General features: G+C 40.0%; 3 protein-coding genes across 3 annotated transcripts; all 3 read right to left on the reverse strand.

The window, feature by feature from the left end:
* Window positions 1-1,032: 1,032 nt before the first annotated feature.
* On the reverse strand, window positions 1,033-2,155 carry LOC141004134 (uncharacterized). Its single transcript, XM_073475632.1, has 5 exons — window positions 2,110-2,155; window positions 1,672-2,016; window positions 1,377-1,466; window positions 1,244-1,261; window positions 1,033-1,178 (listed from the first exon to the last, which is right to left on the reverse strand). Exons 1-5 carry the CDS (start codon window positions 2,153-2,155, stop codon window positions 1,033-1,035), a joined length of 645 nt encoding a protein of 214 aa, XP_073331733.1.
* A 2,478-nt stretch (window positions 2,156-4,633) lies between these two features.
* On the reverse strand, window positions 4,634-5,754 carry LOC141004129 (uncharacterized). The gene is made up of 5 exons (XM_073475626.1): window positions 5,709-5,754; window positions 5,273-5,617; window positions 4,978-5,088; window positions 4,845-4,862; window positions 4,634-4,779 (listed from the first exon to the last, which is right to left on the reverse strand). The coding sequence occupies exons 1-5, from the start codon at window positions 5,752-5,754 to the stop codon at window positions 4,634-4,636; spliced, it is 666 nt and encodes a 221-aa protein (XP_073331727.1).
* Window positions 5,755-11,322: 5,568 nt separating this feature from the next.
* Window positions 11,323-12,458, reverse strand: LOC141003850 (uncharacterized). The gene is made up of 5 exons (XM_073475325.1): window positions 12,416-12,458; window positions 11,908-12,252; window positions 11,700-11,813; window positions 11,542-11,576; window positions 11,323-11,445 (listed from the first exon to the last, which is right to left on the reverse strand). The coding sequence occupies exons 1-5, from the start codon at window positions 12,456-12,458 to the stop codon at window positions 11,323-11,325; spliced, it is 660 nt and encodes a 219-aa protein (XP_073331426.1).
* Window positions 12,459-13,380: the final 922 nt, after the last annotated feature.

Below are 13,380 nucleotides of genomic sequence, written 5' to 3' on the forward strand. Positions count from 1 at the left end.
TGGATCACACACACTCACCAGCTTTGTTATTGGACGAGACTCTGAAAAGGATATTAAATTAAACTCTGCTTTGCCTTTGGTGGCTTCAGTCATGGCTAACATTAAAATGGAAAAAAAACAGAATCTAGCTGAGATCATTAAAGGGTTCAACAGTCTACACAATGAAACAAATATTTCACCATCTTACCATCAAAGTGTGATTTGTGATTGCTACAGATAGGATTAAGATAAATATAATGTCAGACAGCCATTTGCTTGTTAATCCCAATTTTCTTCATTTCACAAGCTTCACTGTGATCTGTCATGTCTTTACAAAGTGCAGCCTGAAGCAGAGTGAATGGTTTCATCTGTGGCTGAGCAACTGTCACGTACTTCAGGCATCTTTTCACAAGTTGTAAGACACTGGTGCAACGTGTGGAGGTTTGAGTTTGAAGTGCTAAGTGTGATCTGTGAGAAATGGCGTGGTCACACAGTTTAAGAAGAGCTTGATTTACCTCCACATGTAAGCTCATCTCTATGAATAATCTGTTTATCTTTACATTACTGTAAAAAGCTCTTTATGAGCTAGATTTTTCTCTCTGTGAACATGAAAGGTGTTGCTTGTGGTCATGACGCGGAGAGCTGAAGGCCAAACTTCCTGTGGTTGAGATCTCATGAGTCATGAGTGCTGCGCAGCACCACGAGGGATAATGGGCAGCTGGAGCTTCTACGTATTTGTTTTGACAAACGCAACTGTTTATCAATTAAAAATACATTTTGTTTTTATAATAAAATTATTTTATTTAGCATTTTTTACACACATGCATGATATCGTAGTACAGGTACAATTTCCACATTTACATGTCTTGTTTTTATCAAAAATATTGCCAATTTTGCACAAATTTATTATATTTATTACAATATTACATTTTCATATTACATACATGATCTTAATTCCTCCTACCCATCACTTAGAGACAACAATCCCTAACGCAGATTCACATGATAAACATCAGTTCTACTCAGAGCTGCAGTTACAGTTTCTGTCTGAGTTTATCTGATGGCAGCATAACTAACACGAGTCTCCACTTCCCTCTCTGATGCAGGCCTCCTGTTTCTGATTGCTGTTGAATACCGTCTCAGTGCTACATCCCTCAGGTCATCAGAGACCAGAATCTGTAAATAAGAATCAGATAACTCTCAGATTAGTTACCAGCATCAAGTTTTAATCAATATATCAGAAGAATCTCAATGTTGGACTTGCCTCTCTTCATTGTGGATTCTGTTCTTCATTATCAGCTGAAAGACAGATATTCAATGCCCTGTTAGTTAACGGACAATCACTGTTAAATAGGTTTTTCATCAATTTCATGATCACATGATCTAAGTCAAGTTACCTTTCTGAAGCTGGTTGATTTTAACAGCCTGATAAATGATGACCATCATGAGGAAAACAGTCAGACAGCCCAGGATCACCCAGGTCAGCTCTGTTGTTCCACCAAACACTTCGACAAGAAAGATCACTAAATTAGACATTTATCTCTAGTGACTTCAGATCTGATTCATATTTAAATGGACACAAATTACATTTTTGGAAAAGAAGAGAATTTAAAAAGCTGAACCATCTGATGAATCTAAAATCTTACACTTAGGTCACTGAAACTAAATGTTACATTGTTACAGTAATCTTACCTTGAACCTGTAAATATGTTGAACTGACAATAAGTGGGGCTCCGCTCAAATAATATCCACAGAAATACAGTCCAGAGTCAGATGAGTCCACTTGTTTGATTTTGAGAGACAGAGTGGAGATGTTGGAGCTCATTTCAAATTTTCCACTTTGAAATCCATCGCAGAGTTTCGCAGGTTCAGTAGCCTTGAACATGTGGGAAACACAGCGGGGCTGGCTTCTCTTGACCACTCTGAACCAGATTATCTGAGTGGGAGAACTTGAAAAGTTGGAGCACAGCAGAGTGACTTCTTGACCAGACTGAACCTCCACAGTCTGAGACTCAGAACCTGAGACAGAGATCCAGCCTGAAACAAACAGCAGAGAGTCATCACTTAGCTGACAGGGGATCATTGGCTTCATAGGATTTAGCAGTACAGTAATTCATTACCAGTACTTACTGAGGCTGCAGAGAAGTAAAGCTGCGATCACAGTGGAGTTCCTCATTGTGCGTATGATCCTGTCACTGTGATGGTGCTTTATATAACACTGGGCTCCTGTCAGGGCGTTTGAAGAGGCGGAGTGTGTGTGTGTGAAGATTTACATTATTCAAGCACTTTGGAGCTGCTGGTTGACCACCACATGTTGGCTGATTGCCTGTTTTAAAAGCAAAATTGTGTAACTTCATTTTGTCCTGTATGAAAACGTGACCCTAACTCTAAACAAAAGGGCCAAATCATGGAAACCACAATGAGCGTCCATGTTTTTGGGGGATTTTCTTGAAGTTTATGTTCCTGATCATGTTGTAAATATGTTCACACTGCAACAAGAAAGAACAATTACCGCAGCCATGTTCAATTAAACAAGTGTGAGTGTTTTCTTTTGTTGTTGTTTTATTTAAGTTGTGAAATTTACAGCAAATATAGTGTACACTGTGCACGCTACTTAAAACAGTGACTGTATATTGGCATTATCACCAGTACTTTATGATAATTGTTTGTCCTTCTCTGTCTGCTGCAGCTTCATGTTTCTGCTTGTACAGTTTTAATTAGGCTAATCTACTCTATAACTATCCAGATGCACTCGGGACATTTTTGCAGAAGCCTCCAACAGCTACTGGGGAAGAGCCCTCTACTCTGCTATCTACACCACTCTCTGAAGCATGTAGCATGTCAAACTCCTAATCTCGCCGAGGGCACCAAAATGGCTAGAGCCGGCCCTGATCAACCTACATCTTCTCACACTTTTAGGAGAGATGTATTTTTAGAGAATTGGAAGTTTGTTTGCATTATGAAGCATTCTTGCTCTTGTGGAACATGAGGGCCTTTGCTGTGTGCGTTTGATTCAGAGCGCTGCAGACCTCAATCATGATACAGACACAGAAAGCTCACGGAAGTCTGTCACCACAGTGCAACAATGTGGGTGTCGTATACATTTGTATTCTTCACTGCAAATACATAAACCATTTGATACATTATGTATTTAACTCAGACTTGTAGCATACTGCATTGATCAAATGTATGTCTTTATCCGTGGTGCGTTCAACAACACGAGACATCGACAAACACATCTACCTATGCAAATATTGTGAGTTGTGTTTTGTGGCTGTTGCTCACACTGTGAGAGCAGCAGCATGCAGCTGACGGCCCGTCATCTTGTGGTTGAGACTTCTCTTACAGGCTGCCACAGACAGCACTGAACACCTCACGCTAGATTTAACATGTGATATATTGTTATAGACTACACAAATGTGTTTGAGCTAGTTAAAACGGCCCACTTCTCAGCCAGTAGCAATGTTAAAATGCCTCACTGTGTAAGTACATTGTGCTGAGGATAACACAGATGGTCATTTCCACCCAGAGTTGCAGTTCCAGTTGTGTCCTGAGTTTCACTGGTGGCAGCAGACTCAACATTTAGCACCAGCTCTCCCCCTCTCTCTGTAACACACCCCTGTTTTTTTGGATCACACACACTCACCAGCTTGGTTATTGGACGAGACTCTGAAAAGGATATTAAATTAAACTCTGCTTTGCCTTTGGTGGCTTCAGTCATGGCTAACATTAAAATGGAAAAAACAGAATCTAGCTGAGATCATTAAAGGGTTCAACAGTCTACACAATGAAACAAATATTTCACCATCTTACCATCAAAGTGTGATTTGTGATTGCTACAGATAGGATTAAGATAAATATAATGTCAGACAGCCATTTGCTTGTTAATCCCAATTTTCTTCATTTCACAAGCTTCACTGTGATCTGTCATGTCTTTACAAAGTGCAGCCTGAAGCAGAGTGAATGGTTTCATCTGTGGCTGAGCAACTGTCACGTACTTCAGGCATCTTTTCACAAGTTGTAAGACACTGGTGCAACGTGTGGAGGTTTGAGTTTGAAGTGCTAAGTGTGATCTGTGAGAAATGGCGTGGTCACACAGTTTAAGAAGAGCTTGATTTACCTCCACATGTAAGCTCATCTCTATGAATAATCTGTTTATCTTTACATTACTGTAAAAAGCTCTTTATGAGCTAGATTTTTCTCTCTGTGAACATGAAAGGTGTTGCTTGTGGTCATGACGCGGAGAGCTGAAGGCCAAACTTCCTGTGGTTGAGATCTCATGAGTCATGAGTGCTGCGCAGCACCACGAGGGATAATGGGCAGCTGGAGCTTCTACGTATTTGTTTTGACAAACGCAACTGTTTATCAATTAAAAATACATTTTGTTTTTATAATAAAATTATTTTATTTAGCATTTTTTACACACATGCATGATATCGTAGTACAGGTACAATTTCCACATTTACATGTCTTGTTTTTTATCAAAAATATTGCCAATTTTGCACAAATATATTTATTACAACATTACATTTTCATATTACATACATGATCTTAATTCCTCCTACCCATCACTTAGAGACAACAATCCCTAATGCAGATTCACATGATAAACATCAGTTCTACTCAGAGCTGCAGTTACAGTTTCTGTCTGAGTTTATCTGATGGCAGCATAACTAACACGAGTCTCCACTTCCCTCTCTGATGCAGGCCTCCTGTTTCTGATTGCTGTTGAATACCGTCTCAGTGCTACATCCCTCAGGTCATCAGAGACCAGAATCTGTAAATAAGAATCAGATAACTCTCAGATTAGTTACCAGCATCAAGTTTTAATCAATATATCAGAAGAATCTCAATGTTGGACTTGCCTCTCTTCATTGTGGATTCTGTTCTTCATTATCAGCTGAAAGACAGATATTCAATACCCTGTTAGTTAACGGACAATCACTGTTAAATAGGTTTTTCATCAATTACATGATCACATGATCTAAGTCAAGTTACCTTTCTGAAGCTGGTTGATTTTCACAGCCTGATAAATGATGACCATCATGAGGAAAACAGTCAGACAGCCCAGGATCACCCAGGTCAGCTTTGTTGTTCCATCAAACACTTCTACAAGAAAGATCACTAAATCAGACATTTATCTCTAGTGACTTCAGATCTGATTGATATTTAAATGGACACAAATTACATTTTTGTAAAAGAAGAGAATTTAAAAAGCTGAACCATCTGATGAATCTAAAATCTCACACTTAGGTCACCGAAACTAAATGTTACATTGTTACAGTAATCTTACCTTGAACCTGTAAATACGTTGAACTGTCAATAACTGGGGCTCCGTTCAAATAATATCCACAGAAATACAGTCCAGAGTCAGACGAGTCCACTTGTTTGATTTTGAGAAACAGAATGGAGATGTTGGAGCTCATTTCAAATTTTTCACTTTGAAATCCATCACAGAGTCTCGCAGGTTCAGTAGCCTTGAACATGTGGGAAACACAGAGGGGCTGGCTTCTCTTGACCACTCTGAACCAGATTATCTGAGTGGGAGCACTTGAAAAGTTGGAGCACAGCAGAGTGACTTCATCACCAGACTGAACCTCCACAGCCTGAGACTCAGAACCTGAGACAGAGATCCAGCCTGAAACAAACAGCAGAGTCGTCATTTAGCTGACAGGGGATCATTGGCTTCATAGGATTTAGCAGTACAGTAATTCATTACCAGTACTTACTGAGGCTGCAGAGAAGTAAAGCTGCAATCACAGTGGAGTTCCTCATTGTGCGTATGATCATGTCACTGTGATGGTGCTTTATAACACTGGGCTCCTGTCAGGGCGTTTGAAGAGGCGGAGTGTGTGTGTGAAGATTTCCATTATTCAAGCGCTTTGGAGCTGCTGGTTGACCACCACATGTTGGCTGATTGCCTGTTATAAAAGCAAAATTGTGTCACTTCATTTTGTCCTGTATGAGAACGTGACCTATCGTGACACAGATAGCTCACTGAAGTCTGTCACCACAGTGCAACAATGTGGGTGTCGTATACATTTGTATTCTTCATTGCAAATACATAAACCATTTGATACATTATGTATTTAACTCAGACTTGTAGCATACTGCAATGATCAAATGTATGTCTTGTCTTCGACTATCGACTATCATCGACTATCACATCTACCAATGCAATTATTGTGAGTTGTGTTTTGTGGCTGTTGCTCACACTGTGAGAGCAGCTTGTGGTTGAGACTTCTCTTACAGGCTGCCACAGACAGCACTGAACATCTCACGCTAGGTTTAACATGTGATATATTATTATAGACTACACAAATGTGTTTGAGCTAGTTAGAACGACCCACTTCTCAGCCAGTAGCAATGTTAAAATGCCTCACTGTGTAAGTACATTGTGCTGAGGATAACACAGATGGTCATTTCCACCCAGAGGTGCAGTTCCAGTTGTGTCCTGAGTTTCACTGGTGGCAGCAGACTCAACATTTAGCACCAGCTCTCCCCCTCTCTCTGTAACACACCCCTGTTTTTTTGGATCACACACACTCACCAGCTTTGTTATTGGACGAGACTCTAAAAAGGATATTAAATTAAACTCTGCTTTGCCTTTGGTGGCTTCAGTCATGGCTAACATTAAAATGGAAAAAACAGAATCTAGCTGAGATCATTAAAGGGTTCAACAGTCTACACAATGAAACAAATATTTCACCATCTTACCATCAAAGTGTGATTTGTGATTGCTACAGATAGAATTAAGATAAATATAATGTCAGACAGCCATTTGCTTGTTAATCCCAATTTTCTTCATTTCACAAGCTTCACTGTGATCTGTCATGTCTTTAAAACGTGCAGCCTGAAGCAGAGTGAATGGTTTCATCTGTGGCTGAGCAACTGTCACGTGCTTCAGGCATCTTTTCACAAGTTGTAAGACACTGGTGCAACGTGTGGAGGTTTGAGTTTGAAGTGCTAAGTGTGATCTGTGACAAATGGCGTGGTCACACAGTTTAAGAAGAGCTTGATTTACCTCCACATGTAAGCTCATCTCTATGAATAATCTGTTTATCTTTACATTACTGTAAAAAGCTCTTAATGAGGTAGATTTTTCTCTCTGTGAACATGAAAGGTGTTGCTTGCGGTCATGATGCAGAGAGCTGAAGGCCAAACTTCCTGTGGTTGAGATCTCAAGAGTCATGAGTGCTGCGCAGCACCACGAGGGATAATGGGCAGTTGGAGCTTCTATGTATTTGTTTTGACAAACGCAACTGTTTATCAATTAAAAATACATTTTGTTTTTATAATAAAATTATTTTATTTAGCATTTTTTACACACATGCATGATATCGTAGTACAGGTACAATTTCCACATTTACATGTCTTGTTTTTTATCAAAAATATTGCCAATTTTCATATTACATACATGATCTTAATTCCTCCTACCCGATTACCCAGATTATCTGAGTGGGAGCACTTGAAAAGTTGGAGCACAGCAGAGTGACTTCATCACCAGACTGAACCTCCACAGCCTGAGACTCAGGACCTGAGACAGAGATCCAGCCTGAAACAAACAGCAGAAAGTCGTCATTTGGCTGACGGGATCATTGGTTTCATAGGATTTAGCAGTACAGTAATTCAAAACCAGTATTTACTAAGGCTGCAGAGAAGTAAAAATGTTAACAGGATGAAGATTCTCATTGTGCGTCTGATTGACCTACACAAAACCTCCCATAAAACAAAAGCCTTAAAGCTGGGGTTGGTAATTCTGTTCAGAAGCATTTTTTATTGTAGCGCCCTGCTAATTTGTTTATATGGGTTTATTACATTTATTTCAGCTGGTAAAGTGTTCTGATGTGGGCCTATAAATGTCCTATGTTTTGAAAGGCCTTTGAACGCCTCAGGTTTCCCTTATTTGGGTTCTCATTTGTTTTGGCAGGTGTCAATCTGTGTCAATCACTGTCTCTGTTATTGGGGATTAACCTGTCGGATTGTTAGAGGGGCGGGACCAGAGGGAAAGTGAGGGAAATGAAGAGCGAAAGCTGCGGAGAGAAGCGGAAAGAAGTTAAGTCCGAGCAAACGGTCAAATAACTTCATGAAAAAGTATTATTTACCGTTATCAACCAGGAGTTTATACGAGTGTTTGCTTATTTTCGGTGAGTGTAACCGAATGTGTTTTAGAAGTGAGGGCTCGTTACTGGCGCAAGCTGAAGACCAAGATGGGACTGTTGCTAGCGGTTAGCATCGCCAGCTGCTAATCAGGAGACGCCTTGGATGAGGGTGGACATTTGACGTTGCCACCTGCTGCTGCAGGAAGGAGTCGTCGGTGCAGGACCAATCATCGGGACAGGACCGAGCCTCGGGACGGGTCTCTGGTCATGTCGCTGCCTCTGGGAAGAGGTTTTGGAGTAAATTGCAGGATCGCTTTTCCGTGGTTCGGGTGAGTATCCTGGCGTGCATTTCTATATGAGCTCCAGCTTGCCTGCTATCACTGGTACCAACTGAAACACTACAAAAACCCTGGGGTAGTACTATGAATGTTTCTAATGTGTGTGTATTTCTTGGTTATGAGGTGATTCAAATCAAAGGGAAAAGATATGAGCCACAAGGTTTAGACATTAAAACTGTTTATTATTGCTAAATTCTTGTTTGAAGGTGTTTTCATGCTGATGATGTTTATATTGAGTAAGAGCTATAGTTAAGTAAACTGCATGGAAAAAAATAATGCTCAATAACAGTTTAGTTGCAGTAAATAAATTAACCAGGCCTCTCTGCAATTTAGACAGAGTCATTTTCAATGTGTGTTAATTATTGTGAAACATCCCAAATACATTTTAGTAGCTCTCACCAATTCGCTCCCATGCAGTCTGATATATAAAAGGGGTATTCATGAAAATCATAAAACAGAGTTGAGTGAGAGGGCTACATTATTAGATTTGTATAAAATCTTTTAACAGCCAGACAGCAATAAAATATATAATGCTTTGGAAAAAAAGGGGAAAAAATCCATGTTCTCTGGCGCTGAAACAACGGATAATTTGTTGTTTTGTCGTTAGCCAAAAACAACGAATTATCCGTGCATTTATATGGAACTAAGCTTTAGGAGCTTTCCACCTTTACTCTCCTCCAGGTTGCGTCGCACTCGGGGATCGACGCTTCTCGACTGGCAGGACGGCAGCGAGCGGAGCAAGCTACTGCTAGCGTGAGTTGTTCAAAAACCTTCTTTTTAGTAAACTCTGTGTACACAAACAATGTTCTCAATGCTTGTGTTCATGTGTAGAGACCCTGGTGACACTACGAGCAAAGTTTCATGTTGTGTCGAGTCTTCTTAGTGTTTTAAAAATAGCGATTTTGACGCTACCATAATGTTGCCCCTAGCACACCATTGAAAATGATTTTGACCCGGAAACGAAAATACGGTAAAGCTTAAAAGTGGCTTTTTCGTCGTAGTTATGCTTTTACACGAAGGTTTGACTCGGGTTCCTTTACAAAAAAAAACCTAGGTTGCATTTTGGCGAGAGTTTCACTTTAATGTTACTCCAACAACTTAGCTCTCCTGTACTCTGGTCAGTGCACTGTTGTGGCTCCAGGGAATTAATGCATGGGAGCTGGGCGATTCAATTATGAGCAAAAAACCCCTGGTCATGATGAATAATGGAATAGGCTGAAGAAAAGGGGGGTTGTACGTTCAGCAACATCACAAATTCAAGCCATTGTTATAATTCAGGTTAGCATTGTCTTTGGATAATGAATGTCAATAAGTTGATCAGATCTGTTTCAGCATATGGTTAAGTTTCAACCACAAAAAGACTGACCATCAGCTATTATCTCAGATATGTAACCTTCACAATGTATGAAACGAAAACGATCAAAGTGAAGTGAAGGCCCCTGTCTGCAGCAATTAGCCAAGTGTGCACAAGTGGGAAAGAAAGTCTGTTTTCAATAATTTTATTGACATGGCTCACATGTGTACGTAGCTACTGTGTGTTAACTTCCTAGTCTTCACCATCTGTGCTAGCAGCACAGCAGCATGCTTTAGAGAAAGAGACAGATCAGAGATTTTCTTCATGTTTATGTTAAAACTGCAAAGAGACAGTACTTCTGCTGCACCTTAGGCATGTTCAATTAGCCGAAAAAAGTGTTGCACAGTTATGCAGTTGGCTGTTGTATTTACATTATGAAACTGAAACGCTGCTTTCACAATAATGTTAACATTAGTTAAGTTTGGTTCTAAAAGGTTAGATTTTTAGGGCCAGTGATGAGGCAGTACAAAACTACGTCACTCTGAAGACTGGTGTGAATAAAGGTTTTCATAGATGGGAACTGCACTTGCTGTACTGTAGTTCAGCTGTGGTTTGTCATGTCTTAAAGATGTGCAGCCTGTAGAGTGAATGGTTTCAGCTGAGGCTATACAAATGTCAAACTAAATGTTCTCACGCCTTTTAGAAGAGAGATGCCTAGTGAATAGGAAGTTTATTTATTTACAGAAACACACCACATTGTGAAGGGCCTATGGAGGCCAGCAATAATAATGTTTCTACAACATATAAGCAATGATAACCAAACGCTATTTTGAACAAAGACACTCACAATTACTTTTTCACACAAAATATAGATTTTATTTATTGTTGCTTTAGTAAAAGAGGGTAGCAATAGCCATGAAGCTAATGTTACAGCTAGCATTACTAGCCAGGAGGTATAGCCAGTGAAGGAGCCAATTTCACCTGAGAGAAAGCAGATGATGACGATCATAGCAAAGACTTTTTGCATGTGTTAATGTACTGTGAGAGAGAGACAGAGAGAGAGACAGACAAAGAGAGAGACAGACAAAGAGAGAGACAGACAAAGAGAGAGACAGACAGAGAGAGAGAGGGCGAGAGCATATATCTATATATCTATATAACTGTTTATAGAGATAGATAATGATTTTGACTGCTTTACAGAAGAGACTTATCATTAATTCACTGCTCCCCTTTAAGATTTATTCTCACAGCGCTCACAGGCCTCATGGTTTTCACCTCTGCCACGCTCAGACCACACTGTGCGGTTTCTTCCTGTCATGCCAGTGATGTGAACCTCACTCACACCTCCACCTCTGCAGGCCTACATCTTACTCCCACTGCAAGACACTAAACATTCATCAGTGTCCTTGCTGACTACTCCATCAAACACTAAATTGTATCTGCTCTCAGATTCAGATCTAAGACAAACAACATAGGTAAAAAAAAGAGACTTTTTCATGGTGATATTAAGTCCATCTGACTACTGCCCAAGCAAAACCTCAGCATCGCATGTTGAACATGATAAAGCAACAATTCCACCCTGAGCTGCTGTTCCAGATGTTTCCTGAGTCTATCTGGTGGGAGCATACACAACATTTGACTCCAGCCGTTGCTCTGCTGGAGGCCTTCTGCTGCTTTTTGCTTTTGAATGGAAACTGAGTGCTGCATAGTTCAGGTCATCAGAGGTGAGAGTCTGTGAATAAAAATACTGACAGTCACTCATCTCACATGGCCGAGTTTGTCAGCAAAAATCAAATCATTAACTAATCTCTGGTTAAAATGTGATTACCTCACTGTGTTGTGGATTCAGCCCCTCTTTATGAGCTAAATGACAGAAACAGAACATCTGGTCAGTTAACTGTTCAAGTATTGCTGTTGGTACTTTTTTTTAGAAAGTAAGAAGTTGCATTTTTAACTTTCACTTGCAAATGAAATCATAATAAATACCTGTATGAAGTTTCCTGATTTTGACAACCAGCCCGACGACGACTATAACGAGGAAGAAGATAATGACAGCACCCAGGACCACACTCATCAGCTTTGCTATTCCATCAAACATTTCTACAAGAGAGATGATTAAATGAAACTTTAAAAACATATTTTATCTCTTGTGGGTAGACATATCTGTTTCTTTCAAAAGACAGACAAGACTTACCTTGAACTTTTAAATATGTTGCACTGACAATCACTGAGTTTGTATTTGAGTAAAATCCACAGAAGTACAGTCCAGAGTCAGATAATTCCAATTGTTTGATCTTCAGAAAGACAGTAGTGGTGTTTGATGACATGTTAAATTTGCCATTTTGAAATCCATCACAGAATGAAGTATTTCCATCAGAGCTAATCATATAGGAAATGCAGCTGTTGTTGGTGCTGTTACTTAATTTGAACCAGAATATGTAAGAGGGAAATCTGGTAAAGTTGGAGCAGAACAGTGTGACTTCTTCACCAGGCTGAGACTCCACAGTGTGAAACTCAGAGACTGAGACGGAAATCCAGCCTGAAACAAACAACATATTTATCCATAAACTTGTAATTCAACGGGACCCGAACAATGCTCATAAACAATAGCAATGAATGGTCTCTAAATTTAAGCTTTGGCAGATTATTGAAGCAAAATTAGCCATTGTTGTATTGAGAAAAAACTCAGTTGGTGTACTTACTGAAGGTAGAGAGTAAAGCTGTCATCAAGGTAAAGTTCACCATTGTGCTTACAGGTTGACTGCACCACTGCAATGGTTTTGTCTGAACTGTGCTCCACAAAGAGATGTCTCTACGCAAAGGGGCGGAGAGTTCTCTGGTTTATCCGGCCGCTAAGGCTCACAAAAGAAATGCTCTCATGAAAATGGTTACAAGTTGACGCCTGCAAGGAAAAAGAAAATATCTTGTTTGATAACACTTATAATCTAGGTCATGTTTTAGCAAAGGAAACATTAGTGTCTATATGTCTATACACTATGAGGAAGTGTAATCTTTGATGTACTTTGACACAAATACAATAGACAATTCAATTTAAAGGTGTAATTTGTAAAATATGAACAAAATCTGAAGGTAGCTCTTAAAATCTAGGGGAAAGCCTGTCACCAGAGTAGCTGCTGCTCTTTGTTTGCCATCCCTGGCTATAGCTAGTTAATATTGGCCAATTGGCTTTTGACTCAGTTAGCCATGGTGCCAGTGGCCCTTGAGGTTGCCTGGATTGAGGCCTTTGATCACGGGGTCTCAGCTCAACTGGGATTAGTGGCGTAAACACATTTGGTCACTGAGCTGGGGCTGAACACAGCCTTCAAGACCGACTGAGATCAGTTTTGAAGACAGTGGATATAGTACAGAGGCGAGCTCTTACCACGGCTGTAGCTATGGGGACGAGAAGACACGACGGGCTGGTTAAGGAGAAGTGTTGGGAAGTGTCATTTTTTTAATGTTTAAGACTAAAATTCTGGCCATATCTTACAAATAGACCCATAAGCTCATGTATATACTGGACTTGTTGTTGACAGACCTCTAGATAGAGGTTATGTCCTATCTGCACAATGTTCAGTCATAAAAATATTTGTGATAGTACTTGACAAAGTGTCCTGGTACAGTATATTAAAGGTCCAGTGAGTAGGATTTAGGGGGGTTTAGGGGC

This window comes from Pagrus major, chromosome 10 (genome assembly GCF_040436345.1).
Source record: "Pagrus major chromosome 10, Pma_NU_1.0".
In the NCBI taxonomy this organism is placed as follows: domain Eukaryota; kingdom Metazoa; phylum Chordata; class Actinopteri; order Spariformes; family Sparidae; genus Pagrus; species Pagrus major.